We start from the raw sequence: 17,475 nt of genomic DNA, 5'->3' as shown, positions 1-17,475 counted from the left end.
CCCTCCCGAGCGAGGATTCTCTTTATCGAGTGAGATATTAAATCTTATTAACGGAGGGAGAGAAGATTCCTGGCCGCGCACGACGCCCCCGGCTTGCTAAAATTAAATCCACGTAAATTATAATTTTCTACGCGGAAATCGGCGCGAGAGGGAAACGCCGGGCTTGGTGGCTATCGAAGGAAAAATATGTTGGCCGAAACACCCGCTGGGGAAGGGAAAAATAGCCCTGTAGTTATTCGCGCGGGGTACATTGCAAACTCGCGACTGTTTACTCGAGTAAATCACAAGCGCGAGCAATCTCTACGATTGCGCCTCTCGCGTTCTTAAGTTCAACAATTTATTTCGCGTTTTCGTTGCGCGGCACTGCTAAAAGTCAAGAGAACGCAACGAAAAAGTCAATCTCTTAGAATGTGCAGCGAGGCTTTCGAAAATGCATGCGACGCGCCCGGCGCAAAGACGCGCTCGGCAGAAATTAAACGTAGCTACCGAGGAGCTCGCAAATCTCACACGTTTCCGCTTATCTCGGCGATAACAAAGCCGGAGGAGATTTTCCGCGCGCCGTTGCGCTTATTACATCCCTTTGTTCTTATGTAACGGTGTCACGTGCGACTCCTTACCGGAACGGCAACATCTCTTGGCTAATGCACTCCCCGCTCCCGCCGTTTCGCCCCGTCGCCCCCTTCCGGCCCTCGGTCCCCGTTGTCTCGAAATCGGCGAAAATATCGTATATCCGTAAAACGCATTTGTATGCACAAGCGACGGCGCGTTTTACGGCTTCTCGTAAACAACAATGGGGAAACCGGGCCAGTGGGAGCGGAGGTGCGAATGGAACTAATAATTTTTAGCGACATCGGCCGTCGCAGAAAAACAGGGTCGTAACCCTTCGTTACTGGTTTACTCTCCCCTTCGCAATCGCGAACATTTTGGGATAACGGCTCTGCGGAACGAGAGGCGAAAAATGTACCTATGTCCAATGTGAACAAGCAAGTTTTTTTCCCCTCGATTAAAATCAGTAAATCCCTCTCTGCGATCTCGTCGAAGCGGACATCATCTCGTGTGCACGGTGACCACTCGATAACGTAGCCCCACTTTAGAATTATTTACTCGTTTCCAAAAGACAAAACTGCTAATCGCGAGATAATTTATCATTTATTAATTTTTTTTCTTTTTGCAATTTTCTTTGCTAAGTACCTACATTTTTTAATTTACTATCCAAGCCGGCATATAATCGTAAAAAGTGCGGACGCGAGTCGCTAATGACGATACAAACGTTGCATGAAAATTTCCGCGGAACGGACGATTTGATGATTAAACGAAACGGAAGAAATAGATAAACAAAATGCCCGGCGCGCGCTATATTTTCTTAAAAAAACAAAAGGAGAGAGAAAGAGAAGTTTTACTCGTTGCCAAGACTCTATCGTTTCAGCCGGCGTGGTTTCAACCACGTCTCTCATGACCAACTGTTTTTGTGTTCGTTTCAATGGTGCACCAGATTTCCCGGAAAAAAAAAAAAAAAAGATGTTTGTTCACATTCTCGTTGCGCGCCTTCATTCTCCAACACAAACGCAAGAAATTGTCATATTCCGTAAAAAACACGGCCACAATCCGCGGGCGCTATTATAACCGAGCGCGATGCGGTAATTAATAATTGCAAAACTCCTAGGCAACATATTTTCACATAAATTATTTCGCCTTCTACGAAAAAAGTAAAATCTAAGGGGAAAAAATACATGAAACGTTTTTATCCTCTCTTTCTCTCTCTCTCTTTTTCTCCGGAGTTAAAAAGACTATTACACGCTGTTTACTTTACGGCCATAAGGGTGGGCTGTTGTTACGATACGGTTCTATAAAGAACCAACCAGATAACAAAAGTCCATACATTCATTTGTTTCCCTCGCGTTTTAAGTAACTCTGTCGTCATGCCGAAATCGAGCGGTTCATTCACCGAGAGCGATAAAAGCCGACAAATTTAAATAATTAATTGGACGGACATTTGATAGCACGTAATTATCGTACGTATTCTGTAAAATAATTTTAACTTGTAATATTAAATTTCTAGCGCGTAAATCACGTAACGTATATAATAATTTCGTAAACAAAATTATAAGTTGCCCTCCCGAAAAGCCGCTAGTGCCCATGCATTGATTTATTAAATAACGTTATTGTGAAACGAAAAGAAAATACAATATTTAATTAAATTAGATACAATAATACTGAGATAAGTCTCGATATAAAATGCCGTAGGTTTAGATTATTACGAGGATAAGTACGGATAAGCATCGGGCTTATCCGTAGAACGTTACTTGATTAAAGAGTCTCCGGGGCACTGGTGATACGACTGTCTCTCCCTCCGCCCCTCGGAGCGTTCCCCGAGAGGCTTCGAATGACGACGTAGCGACGGTACGGCAGGGAACACCGTGCCATAAAATCATCATCGGTATGACGGCCATTATGAAAATTGCGATAGGTAATCGCCCGAATCGGCGAAGAGCGCGAAACGGGGCATACATTCCCGGGCGTGCATTAGCGGCACCTCGAAAGCCACGCGGTGACGATTCGCGCGGCAATTTTCATTTTATTATCCCTCTGTCCTCTCCCCGCGAGTTCTTTTCTCTCGTTCCCGTTCCTGCGTCGCGTCGCCTCCCCGACTCATTGTGCACCACTTCGGTAACAACGTGCGCGGATTCTTAACGGGCATTTTAAGCACGCGGGTCGTAAGATTGATTCTGCCCCCTCGTTACGAACGCTGCCCGATCGACGTTGTCCCGATTACCGACAATCTGTGTATTTTTTTTTATTTTTTATTTTTTTTTTTTTTTTTTCCCTTTATCCTTTTTTATTGCCCGCAGCCGCGAAATACCAGGCACGAGTAGTAGGTAACGTACGAATCGCTTCGTTCATTAGGTGTCGGGTGAATTCTCGTTAATTTAGAGCCCGGATGTTGCGACTGGCAGTTGTATACGTACGCCCGCGCCAATCCGAATAAATAATGTGCAATAACGCCGTCGCTTCTCAACGGAACGTGCTATTTAACACTACCATTATTATTACACCCTATTTTTCATACATAGAATTTCAGGAGACGCGCGTATCGTTAAACTCTTAATTTCAAATTAAATCTGAATTACAATTATGAATTTTTTAATCAAAGAAAAATATGTTTGAGGCAATTGCGCGCATTCATAAATATAATCACGCGATGTATTTACGCGTTATGCATATTTCGTTACGCATAGCATTAATATTATGCATTACAATTATGCAAATTTGGCTGTTGTTTTTTTCTTTTTTTTTTTTTCTTTTTTCATTACACTCTGTTTAATTAATTTGCGTGGAATATTATTTTTCCCGCGTGTCAAGCGCGAACGCGAATTAAAATAATAATTTCGAGCCGACCGCTGAATATATTTACATCAAGGGAGAGTTATATGTATAATCGCGCGTTAACGCCCAATCGTCAACAATTTGTATATCGCTACGGACTGACGGAAACGATAATTAATCCCCCGAGTGCGTCACTCTCGCCGTCGACGAACGGAAAGAATGAAGAACGCACTTGACTGCCACAATAAGGTCCGTGCATGAGGGCAAGCATTTATTGCCAGGCACTTATTTTAAACGGTTTATCGCCAACGGTGGTGCTCCACAGGACATTTCGCTCTTGACCGTTATGGACGTCAGGAAATTTTATTTATGCCGCTCGTTTCTATCCCCCTTTTCGCCCGACGCCGACATCTGCGTGTTTCTCTCGTGAAATATCGAGTATTCGTGAGCAGAGTAAATACATTGTCGAGTAACTAATAAATAAGCAATTAGCATCCCTCAGTTTCCTCCTTATTAATTTGCGACACGTGTCCCTCGCGTAGAAATGTAGAAAAAAAAATAGGTCGAACGGTACGATGAAGTTACAAAATTAACGCGTCAGAAATTCACTCTTATTAATTTATTTTTCACGTCGCCGTTTAATACATACACGCGCTAAAAATATATATAAAATATATATGGACTTTAACAAATACCCTGTCGTAGTCGAGTATTACCGGCGTTTAAAAAGTTAAGCTTTGGAGATAGATTTTGGGTCAAAAACGAAAAAGAAATAAAAAAAAAAAAGGGGGGGAATTATCCAATCGACCCGACTCGCAGATAAAAAGCGGTCTGCCTTGAAAATTTTCGCGGGACCGCGACGCGCGAGCGGATTAAAAAGTCTCGGTGTTTGCGCGAAACTTGAGGGCGCGGACGCCTCAAAGGGGAAACCGGCTACGAAGCCGCATGATAAATGCACCGTGATCGAGTCGGAGATAAATGAGGTGGTGCACACGCGGCACGTGTGGGTGAGCGAGCATCCCGGTGCACAGAGCTCCTCGCTTTTACAAATGCTCTCATTCTAGATTTAAACCTCCCCATACCTCGCTTATAGATCGCGCTCGCATGTGTGTAAGCGCTCGGTCGCGTAGATTTTTTTTTTTTTTCCTTCTTTTTTCTTTTTCTTTTTATGCAATTCCGACTTCGTATACACGTCACGGAGGAGAGTCTACTTTCTCGCATGCGAAACACAAATGGCCGCGTTACAATCGACAGAGTCGAGCTCTTTACACAAGCACAGTTAATAAACGCGAATTTTCCCATCGTATTGTGATTCCGCGGAGGGAGAAAAAGAAGCAGAGAAAGAGAGATGTGTAAAATACAAATGTTTAAGCTACAAATAATATGCCCTACTTGTACGCTTTCGAATACGTGTCATGATTACCTTCGGCAAACGCAAAACACGAAAGTCGCTAGATATATTTGAAAAGAAAATTTACGCTGCTTTTTAACGTTCCACTTCTGAAAGTTTGATATATCCCGTCGAATATTAATAAGAATTTTAATTTACATCTGCAATTTCAAAATTTAATTGGTATATTTTACGAATTTAAAAAAAACTCCGTGCACGCGTACTTATAAAATAATTATCGCCTGGCGTAAATTAACGCGCGCTTGAATGCTCCGTTTAAATAACGTTAGAATTATAGAAATATACGCGGATAAAAAGAAACGCTTGGTAAAGTCTCCCAAAAAAAAAAAAAAAAAAAAAAATCTACACCGTCCCTTTCTACTGGATGTCCCACAGTAAACGGACACTTTTTCGGGAGTAGGCAGAACTTATCTCGATAAGTGGAAAAGTCCTGTCTACTCCCGATAAAAGTGCCCGTTCACTGTGGAACACCCTCTACATCTCGCTTCGTGACGAATGGCTTGATACGCGGGTAAGCCACCGGCAGCTCCGTGGAAGTCCGTTTATCATTGTTTATCGTACACCTGGTTTCTCGGAATGATAAGCGTGGGTTGAACCGTAACGACGGCAACGTACTTGCCGAGGCAAATGCACTCAATCCCATGGACATCGCGCGGCCGTGTCGCGGCACATTTGACATTCCAACGCAAGGACGAGCTTCGAAATTCCGACGTGCTTCGCTCGCCGCGAGTCTTGGGAGGGAACGGGAGGAAGAAAACCGACGATAGAACCCTATCACGCCGTAACTTTCTATTCGAGTCAAACGGAAATTGCAAATTTCCACTGGCCACTTCGCATTGACCTTCCCGATCAATTATGTATCTCATTGCCGTGTCCTAGCGCCGCGATCGTCTCTTTCACACGTCGAAAGTAACGGAATCCTTTAACCGAACGTTTTACTGCCTCCTTTAACGACGGGAACATCCGAATTTCGAAGACCGAATGCAAGACGTAAAAAAATTTGATCCCTATTAAAATACGTATTTCTTAAATAACGAGATATCCTAAAATAAATTTTTCCCGTGCGTTAATTTTAATTCTCAAGAAATTAATTCTTATGCGCACGGCAATTTTTCACAGCCGCGACGCGATATTTCCGTGGAACGTCGCACGGCGAAGTTTCCCCGCGTTTCTCGTTTTGTTTCTTCCGGGGTGAACGTCGTTCGCGTCAACTGCGGAGTAAATTTCGGGGAGAGGACTCGCGAACTCGCAAGTAGGATATCGCATCGACGCGACGAACTTTCGCGGTTATATCCGGGAACGGCGGCGCCCTTGGAAATGAAGTAGGCACCGGGAATCGCGAAACGACTTGCCCTGGGCGCGTCGAAAATATCCATAAAACTGAAAGCCGCCGGCCGGGAGGAAATACGCGATACTTCGGTTTCGAATTACACACGGCTATATCGCGAAACATGCATTACGGATAGCTTACGGAAAATGTCACGGGATGGGATGCATCAACGTCAGTCGGAATTAAGCGTGATTAATCAAGTTCATCTTTTGTCCGCGTCACCGGGTCGTTCCATGTGAAATGTCCAATTTCACATCGACAATTTTCAAATAATTTCCGGGGATAAAAAAAAAAGAAAAAAGAGAAAAAAAAACAGAGCGCGTACAACGAAAATAATATATGTAATTTAAAAAATAATATTTCAAAAAATTATATCTCGTAAAATTTTCTTGCAGAGTAAGAAGCTCCTTTTATTATCTCATTTCGATCAAATGCGAGAGGATTTGGAGGATTTCAAAGTCGAAAAGATTTAAAGCCGAGCTTTATATCACGGATATCTATTTCGTGTAGCTTTCACGTTTCACGTTAAATGTAATAACTGCGAAAATAATATATTTTATTACGAATTATTTCGTAAATTATTTTAATATCGAATTGTATTATAAATTACAAAAAACAGTGTTTTAGCGTTATTCGGATTCTTGTCCCGTAGCGGGGATAAATTTACGGTGGCTCAAAAACACTGCAACCATGTTATAAAAATTGAATATACTATCTCAAAAGTATTACTTTAGTAGTTTAGTATAATACAATAACATGATCCTCAGTTAAAAGTATTTATATAAATTGTATAAGAGACTTTACATGAATGTTTCCCGTATGATTCAAATCTGATACTTCACAATATTCTACATGACGTAATAATTGTCAAGTATTAAACATAGTCTTGCATCAGTTGCAAAAAACTAATTAGTACGTAATTAGTCGACGGTAAAATATTTCCAAATCGCAATTCGCGTTGTGGCTGTACTTTTATCAAACGGCGAAGTGACCGTAAGGTGATAAATTTCAGCAACTGCATAATTATCCCTCGGCATTCTTCCAACTGAATTTCCACATTAATTTTTCGAAAGCTCATGCTTTGTAATTCCAGGCGGATTTCACGACGGGAAAAAAAAAAAAAAAAAAAGATAAAAAAGAAAGAAAAAATCGTACGACTTCACCGAAGCTGCGCGGACTTTCCACGATGCGCGCACATTAGCGACAGCGAGATTGGAAAAGCGGGACGCCGTTATCCGAAAACAGATGTTCGCGGTGGAAAAAAATTTCGACGAGACGCGGCAATAACCGGCACATCGCGTCGTCCGATTGTTAGTAATTACATCGCGATGTGCTTCGAGAAAATTAACTAAAAAAATAGAGGCGAGGAGAAACTTGGGAAGAACAGGCGGAGCGCAAGGTGCGAGTTATCTGACCTCTTGACCCAGTAGATTATTTAACGCGCGATGAGACGTAAAATTGTTCCTTCGTTCACGAGAAACGCCCCGTTTTCGGCGCTCATCAACGCGAACGATCGCGCCTTTGGGACCTTTAATCCCTCCTAACGATGCCGCCGCGCCTACAAGATCTGGATCACCTTAACTTTTTTGTGGGTCGCGGAAAAAAAAAGGGGTACGCGAAATAATCCGGATCAAATTCAAAGAGAAGCCGCGAGAACCGGAGAGAGAGAAAAAGAGAGTGAGCGAGCTCTGGATTTTTTTTTACGAGCAGATACTTGAGAATTAAAATAAACGGGAGAACAGACTCTTTGAACATATTAATACATCGTCTTCTAGCGAACGAAAGACGCTTCGTGTCGCGAAACTGACTGAATCGCCTGTACTAAAAAAAAAAAAAGAGAGACTGTATATGGTAATAATCATCCAGCTTTGGTTAATGTTATCTGTGATCCATCACGTTAACCAAGGCTGGATAATTATTACCAAATATAGCTCCTCTTTTTTTTTCAGTTGTGATCTCTTAACGAGAAGACGCGACAAGAGCTTGCCCTTGAAGGGCGGCGCGCGTTATGTTCTCGAGTGTTCATCGCGCCGGGCGTGCCTTATCCTCAGTCCGTATCGCGGTACTCGAGACGAGCCGTACCGCACAGCCTGCGTGTAGGAAGTTACGAACACGTTGCGCGAAACAAAAACGAGCAATCTGCCCGTTAACTCGTTTGTATCGCGGCCGGGTCGGGTCGAGAGGGACGCGATATCGAGCCGCGGTGTCGATTGCTATCGAAACGGTCATAGCTAAATTTATTTACTCCGACTGTTCCGTTCCTTTGTACGGCTTTATTCAAATTTGCGCATTAACCCATTCGCGCTCATTCGTTTTCGAGGGACAGAGGAGAGAAGGGACCCCCCAAAAAAGAGTAGAATAAAATAAAAAGCGTAGGCGAAGGGGAAATGAAATTCAGAAATAGATTACCGAGGACGAGCACGCTAGGTTTCGAAAATCAGCGCGAAATATACGGTGTAAAAATATTACGCGTTCATTGCCAGCTGGAAATTGTACATTGGTCGCGTAACTCGCGGCAGAAAAAAAAAAAGAAAAAGAAAAAATGCGATTTCCGCGAGCTAAACGAGAACGAGAGAACAAGGCGTGGACGTGTCACGTTCCGCGTCGCGTTTAAGCGAGAGCGAGTCGTGTCGGGGCGTTGTTGTTTCGAGTCGAAACTTTCAACCGTGTCGCGTTATGCCAAAGGCTGATTGCAGGGCAAGGAAATCGCCCTGATCGCGTCCATTTCCGCGCACTCGGTCGCGCGTTGCGATTCGAACGGCTCTCTGTCGATTTCGGGGGGTTACGGGAATACGGTTTTACACGGGACGTGCGTTTCTCGCTCACGGGCGAGGTGTCCCGGCGTGAATCACGACGCATTTACATCGCAGGCAATAATACACGCGACGTTTATGAACCCGCGGTCCAGACGCAAATACCACCGCCATTAAGCGGCCCTCCACCATTGGTGCGCGGAACAAGCTCCCGAAAGCACGTCGATATAAAATGAATATTTGTATAACATTATTGCACAAATACCGAGTCGCCCGAGAACCCGGTGACGGGTCGAGGTGCACGGTGGCTGCGTGGGGCTCAACCGAGAAAAGAGCCGGCGATTTTATTTACCTTTCGCCAGCGGGAAATTGACACGGCTCGTCGGGAAGCATTTTGCACGCCGATACGATAGCGATTACGCGAGATAAAAAAATGAAACCCGGCGAAATTGTAGCGAGACTAAGGCGCACCGCACAAGACTTTCCGTTCTTAAAAAACATGTTGCTCTAGTTATTCTATTCCTTTCTGCTTATATCTCAAAATGTAATTGTATAATTTTACGTTTCTTTATTTTTTTTAAGTTACGTAAAAGAATTAATTTAAATAAAAGCAAGAACGTTTAAGAAAAAAAATAGAAGAAAGATTTTAAATATTTTCACGCTTAAAAATCGTTCTCTAAGTCAGTGGCCCGTTTAAGAAATAATACTATTTATTAAATAATTGATTCGTTAACGAGCTCATTACGACGGTGGTCCTATCTTAAAAAATTAATGTGACGCGTAAATTAACTATTAATTGTTACCGCTGATTAATTCTCTTCTCGCTTGGCTTGCTTCATGCCAAGCGAGAGTCAACGCCGGCTGTTATATCGGCGATTTTCAGGTTCGAGTTAATTTTAATATTTAATTAATACGTCCAGGCAAAGACGGTCTTCACGATTTTCAAGATCGAGGACGACCTAATGCAAGTACCGTCTTTGTCTGGACGTACTAATTTAATATTACAATTAAATCGAATGAGAATAACGAATAGATAGGCGCGGGGGGCGGGGGGGAGACAGGGTGTGAGCGAGCGCGAGCCTACGTGCCGCGCGCTAGGTAATTTTTCCCCCCACTACTCCCACTCCCGCTCTGTCCTTCTCCAGCGGTCGCGCGAGCACACACGTATTACGCTCTGCACGGTAACCACGTGTGTCCGTACCGAAATTAATATACGTATTCGCGTTAAACGAAAACCTCGCGATACGCGAACTATCTCCTCATCTCCGTTCTCCGTGCGAGTAGAGCACGTGTGATTCTCCGTGTGAGAAGAGCACGTGCGTTTACGTCTCCTTTCCTTAAAGTAAGTGATATCCTCACGCGTGTTGCGTAGACTCGCAAAGGTTTAACTAATTGTCTGGGGTTTTTGTTCGCAGGGACCAGGGCGAGGACGAATCTGAGAGGATGCTAGTCACCCTGACGGGAAGTCTGAGAGGAGGAGGAGGCTCAGGATGGGTATCCTGCCCCAGCGGAGCAACCCCGGGGTAAGTATCAATTTTTTGTCGCAGTAAAATGCTTTACATTTTCGATAACGTTTTTCTATAATTTTCTTTAATTAGATTTAACATCTATGAAATAATATTTTAATTTTTCTGTTTCAGATCAAGAGAAACTCCGCTGCTTCGCATCGTTTAGTGAGAACTTAAAGTGCCGTGCGCCGATATCAGTCATCGTACGAACCGCAGCCGGTTCGTCGGTCGTTTCGGGAGTGCCGCTAGTTCTCGGACGTTTTTTTACGATTATTTTTTTTACGGAAGTGCATTCGCGAGTTTCTAGTGCGCGGAAGGATGGCTCGTCACGTCCCATCTGAGAGGACGAGCAGGCCCACCAGGAGGCATCCTGCATCGGCGGAGCAACTTTTAGGTAAATATCAATTCTTTTATTTAAATTAAAAAAAAAAAAAACTTTTACTTTTTTTAAAATAATTTTTTAAACTAATATACGTGTCTACATTAATATTTTTCTTTTTATGTTACAGCCACCGGCAGAATTTTACAACTCCGCTGTATGCAGATTGGGTAAGTCAGTAACCTGTTTTCTTTTTCAGGATTTTCTTTTTCAGGAGCGCCGAAAAATATCGCGCGACAGTGACCAGTAATTCTCGCGGAATTGTAAAATCACGGTCGGGTATTCGCGAGTGACTTGTGCGCGGCGCGGAAGGATGACTCGACACGTCCCATCTGAGAGGAGGAGCAGGCCCGGGGGGCATCATACATCGGCGGAGCAACTTTTAGGTGCATATCAATTCTTTTAATTAAATTAAAAAAAAAAAAACTTTTACTTTTTTTTTAAATTAATTTTTTAAACTAATAATTAATTTTTTAAACTAATATACGTGTCTACAATAATATATTTCTTTTTATGTTACAGTCACCGGCAGAAATCATCAACTCCGCTGATGCAGATTGGTGAGTCGCATGCTTTTTTTATTCGTAATTTGTAATTGGTGTATTTTAAAAAATAGTTCCTTCTAATCACTTATAAAATGTGTGTGAGATCGAAATAAAATACGCTCGTTTCTTCGCGCGACGAACACCCCCGAGTCTGTTTAACGCAACAGATGTCGGGATTTTTTTACGCGCCGCAATACTTCAGAAGTTTATTAGAGCACCGACGATAAGGAGAATGCGTGCCGCGATTATTTTATCGATGACAGGAACGTGCTAAGTAGCACGAGCAATTTTCTTCGGACACCGTAGCGTCCAACAATTAGCTTATCAATTCGGACAGATAGGAATACCCCGAACGGGACCCCGCGCTGCCATATTTCGAAATTAGTTGCTACAGTTACGGCGATAAGGGAACGTATCGCGATAACAGTATTCCAAGTAAGACGAACAAGTTTCCTTAGCGGAGGGTCGAACAAAAGTAGAGAAGGTCTTACCTTCAATATTACGAAGTCCATGTCGCGCGGCGCGATAGCTGATCCAACGAAGTCTCGTCCGACGATCTTGGCGATATCCGTGTCACGCGGGGGAGGGGTGGGAGGGGGGCCGGCACGCCGTCACTTGTCCGAGGCAGCAAAACGGGCTGGTAACAATCAACAACAAAGCTGGTGAGAGAAGAGCATCCAGACGCGCCGGCACTCGTCACTTGTCTTCGTCTTCCGTAACGCCGTCACTTGTTTTAACGACTCTGCGAAGAATCGAGAAGCGGCGCATTTCACGCGAGACGCCGCGACAACGGTTCGTCACCCCGTAGATCCATGACCGGCCGGCTCCGCGATCTTCGACGGAATAAATCGGGACGCGTCTTTCGCCGAGCGTGGACACGCGCGGTGACACCGGTTTCGCGTTGCGACGAGCGAGCGAACGCGATGCGGAGCCGAAAACGCGGCCGCGGTACACCAGCAACTTGAAACCGCGAGAGAAGCCCAACCGACGCGAGCGGGAACTCAATATGAACTGAAGTGAACGCCGGTCGCGGAAGTCGAAGTACGTGGAGTGGAGTACGCCGCGCAGCCTAGCGGGTAGAGTGGGGTGAGGAGAGCGAGAGAGACGAAACGTAATGGTTACGAGACGTGTAACAAAGATGGCTGCACGGGTCTCGAAAGTGAGAGCGAAAGAAAGAGAGAGAGAGAGAGAGAGCAATGGAGCGTTAGCGATGACCATCCAAGCGCGACGCGAAGAAGAAAGGAGGCGAGAGAGAGAGAGAAAGAATGATTCCAAAATCGGAATAGGCATAGATTTGAGCGAGAGAAAAGCAAAAGAGGAAGAGGTGTAGGTGGAGAAGTAAGAAACGCTCGGAGCTATACTCCATTCGTGGAAGTAAAATAGAGTTAAGAGACTGTTAGCCGAGACAACGAAGAAAAAAGAGAGAGAGAGAGAGCGAGAGAGAGAGAGAGAGATGAGATGAGAATATTTTAATGTAATGTAATTTTATGTAATGTTAAATCCCACAATTCCTGCCCTCTCCCCCCGACGATTTACGCGCGTAGCGAATTTTCGGCAAGCGTTGTATAATAATTGACGAAAGAGAAGGAATATCTCGCGACGGTAAAGCAATACCGTAAAATTGTTATCCCTGCGATAGCGCCGAAAAGCGACAAAGCCCCCGGGGGCTCGCAACGATTCGCGGATTGAAACGTGAGAACGATATCGCGAAGAAGAACTGCTCGGCGAGCGCGGAATGACAAAAGAAAAGCGCGGATTCTCCGAAAAGATCGACTCAACGACGGCGCGTCGAAGGCTTGTCGGATTCTCATTAAACTCGCCCGGCTCGCAGCCGGGGTCATAAAAAATTCCATTAGGTTTTATCTGAGAGAGGGAAGGTACGTCGGAAATATCGGTGGCGCGTTACGGGAGCTCGCGAGCGACGTGAAAAACCGCAACATGTGGTTTTCCCATTCGACGGTCGCTTCCTCTCGGGCTCCGGCGAGAAAAGAGCCGCGCGGGGGGAGGGAAAATGCGCACCGAGATGCTGCATCTCGTACGAGAAAGGATAGGGAATTAAAAAACGAAAGACAAAAAAAAAATGCAGTCGACGGAAAACTTCGCGACGGCCGCGCGACGGTCTGCAGCGAGGCGGCAAAATCGGCGCGGAAAAGAAAGGGCCGAAGGGACTGGGATGGCAGGGTATCGGCAGACGTCTCGACCGCGAGCAACGGAGGCGAGAGCGAAGACGCGGAAAGCGCGGGTCCGAGGGAAAGAAGAGTGGCAAACGCGAGGGACCGAGGACACTTCCTTATTCTGTCGACCCGACACAATGCACCCCGCCTGCACGCGGCGTGTGACCGCCGCTTTCCCATTCCTTTTTCTCTCATCTCTCTTTTACTTCTCTCTCTTTTTCATTCTTTCGTCTCGTGGCGCATACCGTTCTTTGAACGTTCCGCAGATTCGTTGAATATCCTAGTTACAGGGGACACTTGTCGATTCTATTTCAACTGCGAAGGTATTAAATGAAGTGGTTTAACATGTCTTTTGTACTTGTACGTTTCGTTAACGCGACTCTTTTCCCACGATTTCGGTTTAAGGAAGTAATAGAGGGCGGGTAATTAATGTAACGCTGTATAAATGTAATTTGCATCATTAGGCAAATTATGAGAACCGTCCCACGTACGCTTTCGATTAACGATAGACATCATAAATAAAATATAACATACTGCACAACTGTGCAAGTCAATTTCATTGAAAATTCTTAATAACAATTTGTATTCTCTGGAAATAACTTCCTGTTTCTAAATCGCTCGTGTACGGCCGCTCAATTTTTCAGCTCGCGGTCGCGATTAATGGGGCCTTCAGAATTTCCATTTATCAAGCGTTGCATAGGTATACGAAGCACCTCGGCCAGAGAAACGACCGCGATATCGTTGATATCGTCTTTTGTGCGAAGTAACATCGGAAAAGAGGGAAATTCTCGGGTGTAAAAGGGGGTGTAGAGAGAACCGCGCGACCCCGTTCCGCCGTCTCTCTCTTCTATCACTTCAGGGGGCGAGAAAAGCAACTGAAAAGTGGTTCGCCGCCGTCGAGAAAGCCGTTAACCCCCCCGACATCAACCTCCGAGTCATCCATCCCGTTATTGTATTTAGTTGCTCGCCGACGGGATACGAGATGGAACGGGATGGCTACGATGGCGAGCGACTCAACGCCTCTAATGCACATCCTGGAATATGATATCCGGAGCCGCTTTCACCGTGCGTTGTATTGGTCTACAGTTACAAAGTAGACGTCGCTACTACCTTTCCGAACCATTTTCCACCCCCGGCTTCACCCTCATCCTTTCGCTTCTTGTCAAATTTCCTTTCTCTTTTTCGCTTTACTTTTGTCATCCCTATCGTACTTTGAGTTATCGTTTTTAAGCAGTCAGCTAAGCGTGATATAATTTATAATAACATTTAACATGTATCGAAGTTTACCTTACCTTAAAAAATCCGTGATACATTGAATCGAATTCACTGCTGCCACTTTTCCGCGAGCGGGTAAATTATTCTGGGCCGGAATCCGGAGGATGGTGATCAAGAGGATAAGGGAAGAAGTAGTAGGATTGTTCTCTCTCTTTCTCTCTGTCTTCGGTGGCCCTCGGCGGCTGGTGTTTCGCGGTGCATATACTATAGGTTTCGTGTGAGGCTCGACGCATACCACGCTAGCCGCCGTCGCTGTGGCAATCGCGATATCTGCTTCTCAATATACGCTAGCCGCTTTCGTTACTGCAAATATCATATCTACCTTTCAGTGTGCATAGATACATTCGTACATCAACGTTAAAAATTATTAAATATAAAATAGTTCTCTTTAACGAGAAGCACATCTATGTATATTTTTTAAAAAGGCAATATACAGCAGGTACCTATGTGAATGTATTAATACTTATCATATAACATATTAACATAATCTTTAGAGCACTATAAATTAACACATAAATACATTTTATCGTGAACTACGCTGCACGCATTTTTCTCCTTATCGCTTTATAGGTTCATCGCGCTTTCGAACAGGTCCAGCATTCTCTTCATCTCTTTGCTGAAAGTTAAAGATAGAATTAAAATTGCAGGTACATACATACGTGTATTTTATAAAACATTTTCCCATTCATATGTATATGAAATACGCTAATACTCATTACAATTTATCGTAACATAATTAATAAATTTTTTCTTTTTTTAATTGTTGCTCGGATAATTTCACAAATTTTACGATAAATATTACGTAAATAAAAAAAAGTTCTCGTTAAATTCTACTAAGTTATAATCTTCGTAATAAAGAATGAACGAAAAGAGAAGCGTGAAAAGAAAGTTTTTATTTTTCTTTTGACTAGATAACAACCTTTAAGGAAAGCTTTGAGTTTAGAGCTACAGAGTTTGCTACAGCAATTTCCAGATACCCTAAGGTATCTTAATAATTGATCCAGCATATAGCAAAGAAAGTTTTAATAAACACGCGCGTTCTCCTCTTTCTGTAGAGAGCTATTTTCTCATCTTTTCTCTTTCATTTTCACCCTTCATCTCTTTGCCCAAGATGTTGTTAGTACTTGATTAAAACGAAATCACTCTTCTTAGATTAAGACCGTAATTTACAGTTAGGTGTTCTTGATTGACTTTATAAATAAGGATCGTGTCGCCTTCATAAGAAATTTCACAAGAATGCTAATGACAGTTTATGATCAAAGTTTCAAGATGTCTCGTAATTAATAATAATTTCTCACGTGCCTCGATTAAATAAAAAAAAAAAAATATATATATACACTTATACTCACATCTGCTCTGCCAACTTATAAATTGGTCCCATCGATTTAGATAATTCCTCACATTTCGCCATTAATTGATACATTGATTTTATATTGTGATCCACTGCATCACATGTTTTACACACCGCGTCTCTATACGTTTCTAAACAACCAACTGTGAGGGCTGATGCCTAAAAATAAAAACGAATAACATATAAAATCAATTAATTCAAACATATAAAATCAGGTAGCAGAATATAATTAAGTACGATCTTACATTTTGTAAGATTGCGGCCAGATTTTCAGTTAATGCGTCTACGGAAGTCGCAACTTTTCTAGCTTCCATTTCTAATTCATTTAATACATTATGATCGAGAGGCGGCAGCTGTGGAGTTAAGGCTTGCCTGTACAAGCACGGAGTCGAACTCCGCGATCCTGGAAATGACGGGGTGTCTCCTTTTTTCGTTACGGGGCTAGATAGTTTGATTTTGTTCTCGAGATCTTCTGTCACAAACAATACCATATCTCCATCTTGCATTACTCTTCCTTCGAGTTGCAAGTAACCCATAGCTTTGTGGTAGCTCGGTGGATCGAGATCTTCACCTTCTGTTGGGCTACCACTTCTACTTCTTAAGTCCAATTGATCAGGCCTATGTCCAGCTCCTCCCATTCTTTCTAAATTATCGTCTAGAAATTTTCCGCTGTCAATGTCGGGAGAATCGATGAGCGATCTTAGTTCCGAGACAGGCGGCGAAGATTGCGAATCAAACGATATTTCGGAATAAGACGCTGTCATCTCGTGCAACTAAAATAACAAAATTATTAATGATACAATTAAACAATGCGAAAGAATCTTATTTAATTTTATCCTGCTTCTAAAATGTTCTAAAATGAATAAAAAGTATATAGTATCAAACATTTACGAGCGAGTATCGATGGCTTACATATTGAAATCTTGAATCATCCAAATAAATTTTAAAAATACAAGAAACAGATCTATAAGCTCGTATACGTTCAATTCTCGAGGGCAATTAATTCTAACCTTACTCTGTCTTCGTCGTAGTCGATGATAGCATTTTTGTCGTTTCGTATATTTGTCCCCGATTTTGAGGCTACTTCGATCTCGTCCGGTTCCATCCTCGCCGACAATTTTTTTAAAACGTCGCTAGAAGAGTAATGACTGTGGTTAACAGGTTGACGGTGTCGATACTAGTAGCTAAAACGTTAAAACGAAACCTAACTTTTCAACGCTGTTTATAATTCAAAATGGTTGCTCAAGCTCTCGATTATGATTGGCCATATTCTACACAATTATATATTGTGATTGTGTGATGATCTAGCGATTTAGTATGCTTTCTTTTTAATAGACACAGCCAACACAAGTGTCGTTCTGTTTTCGTTATTCTGTCAATACGAAAAAAAACAAAATGACACTTGTGTCGACTGTGTCTACTAAA

The 17,475-nt window shown here is 43.2% G+C and overlaps 2 protein-coding genes across 5 annotated transcripts in view; both read right to left on the bottom strand.

Moving 5' to 3' along the window:
* The window catches only part of Slip1 (SLo interacting protein 1), a 148,669-nt gene extending 133,863 nt beyond the window's left edge, over window positions 1-14,806 (bottom strand). The window contains exons 1-2 of one of the 2 annotated variants that reach the window (XM_070671730.1): window positions 14,717-14,806; window positions 11,742-11,887 (exon numbers count right to left, since the gene is read on the bottom strand). In XM_070671730.1, the coding sequence (XP_070527831.1) occupies window positions 11,742-11,762 (21 nt within the window). In that variant the 5' untranslated portion in view covers window positions 11,763-11,887; window positions 14,717-14,806. Of the gene's footprint in view, window positions 1-11,741; window positions 12,695-14,716 lie in introns of those variants that run through there. The other variant, XM_070671731.1, reaches the window with a different exon arrangement.
* Window positions 14,807-14,914: 108 nt separating this feature from the next.
* Window positions 14,915-17,402, bottom strand: Borcs6 (BLOC-1 related complex subunit 6). 3 transcript variants are annotated; one of them, XM_070671739.1, is made up of 5 exons: window positions 17,066-17,402; window positions 16,296-16,823; window positions 16,049-16,209; window positions 15,220-15,315; window positions 14,915-15,002 (listed from the first exon to the last, which is right to left on the bottom strand). In XM_070671739.1, exons 1-4 carry the CDS (start codon window positions 17,153-17,155, stop codon window positions 15,264-15,266), a joined length of 831 nt encoding a protein of 276 aa, XP_070527840.1. In that variant the 5' UTR covers window positions 17,156-17,402; the 3' UTR covers window positions 14,915-15,002; window positions 15,220-15,263. The 3 variants fall into 3 exon arrangements, with proteins under 3 accessions (XP_070527840.1, XP_070527839.1, XP_070527841.1); XM_070671738.1 differs by lacking the exon at window positions 14,915-15,002 and having other exon boundaries at window positions 15,131-15,315; window positions 17,066-17,183; window positions 17,260-17,402; XM_070671740.1 differs by lacking the exon at window positions 14,915-15,002 and having other exon boundaries at window positions 15,131-15,315; window positions 17,061-17,402.
* Window positions 17,403-17,475: the final 73 nt, after the last annotated feature.

This window comes from Cardiocondyla obscurior, linkage group LG24 (assembly GCF_019399895.1).
Source record: "Cardiocondyla obscurior isolate alpha-2009 linkage group LG24, Cobs3.1, whole genome shotgun sequence".
NCBI classification, from domain to species: domain Eukaryota; kingdom Metazoa; phylum Arthropoda; class Insecta; order Hymenoptera; family Formicidae; genus Cardiocondyla; species Cardiocondyla obscurior.
Note: the sequence above shows the minus strand (reverse complement) of the source record. Positions and strands in the feature narration are given on the sequence as shown.

What these genes read in the sequence shown, in the direction of transcription:
- Borcs6 (XM_070671739.1), bottom strand. Translation starts at nt 17,155, where the DNA reads ATGGAACCGGACGAGATCGAAGTAGCCTCAAAATCGGGGACAAATATA. An exon ending in TCGACTACGACGAAGACAGA is followed by an intron (nt 16,824 to 17,065) that starts GTAAGGTTAGAA and finishes TTGTTATTTTAG; the next exon opens with TTGCACGAGATGACAGCGTC. An exon ending in TATAAGTTGGCAGAGCAGAT is followed by an intron (nt 15,316 to 16,048) that starts GTGAGTATAAGT and finishes TTTAACTTTCAG; the next exon opens with CAAAGAGATGAAGAGAATGC.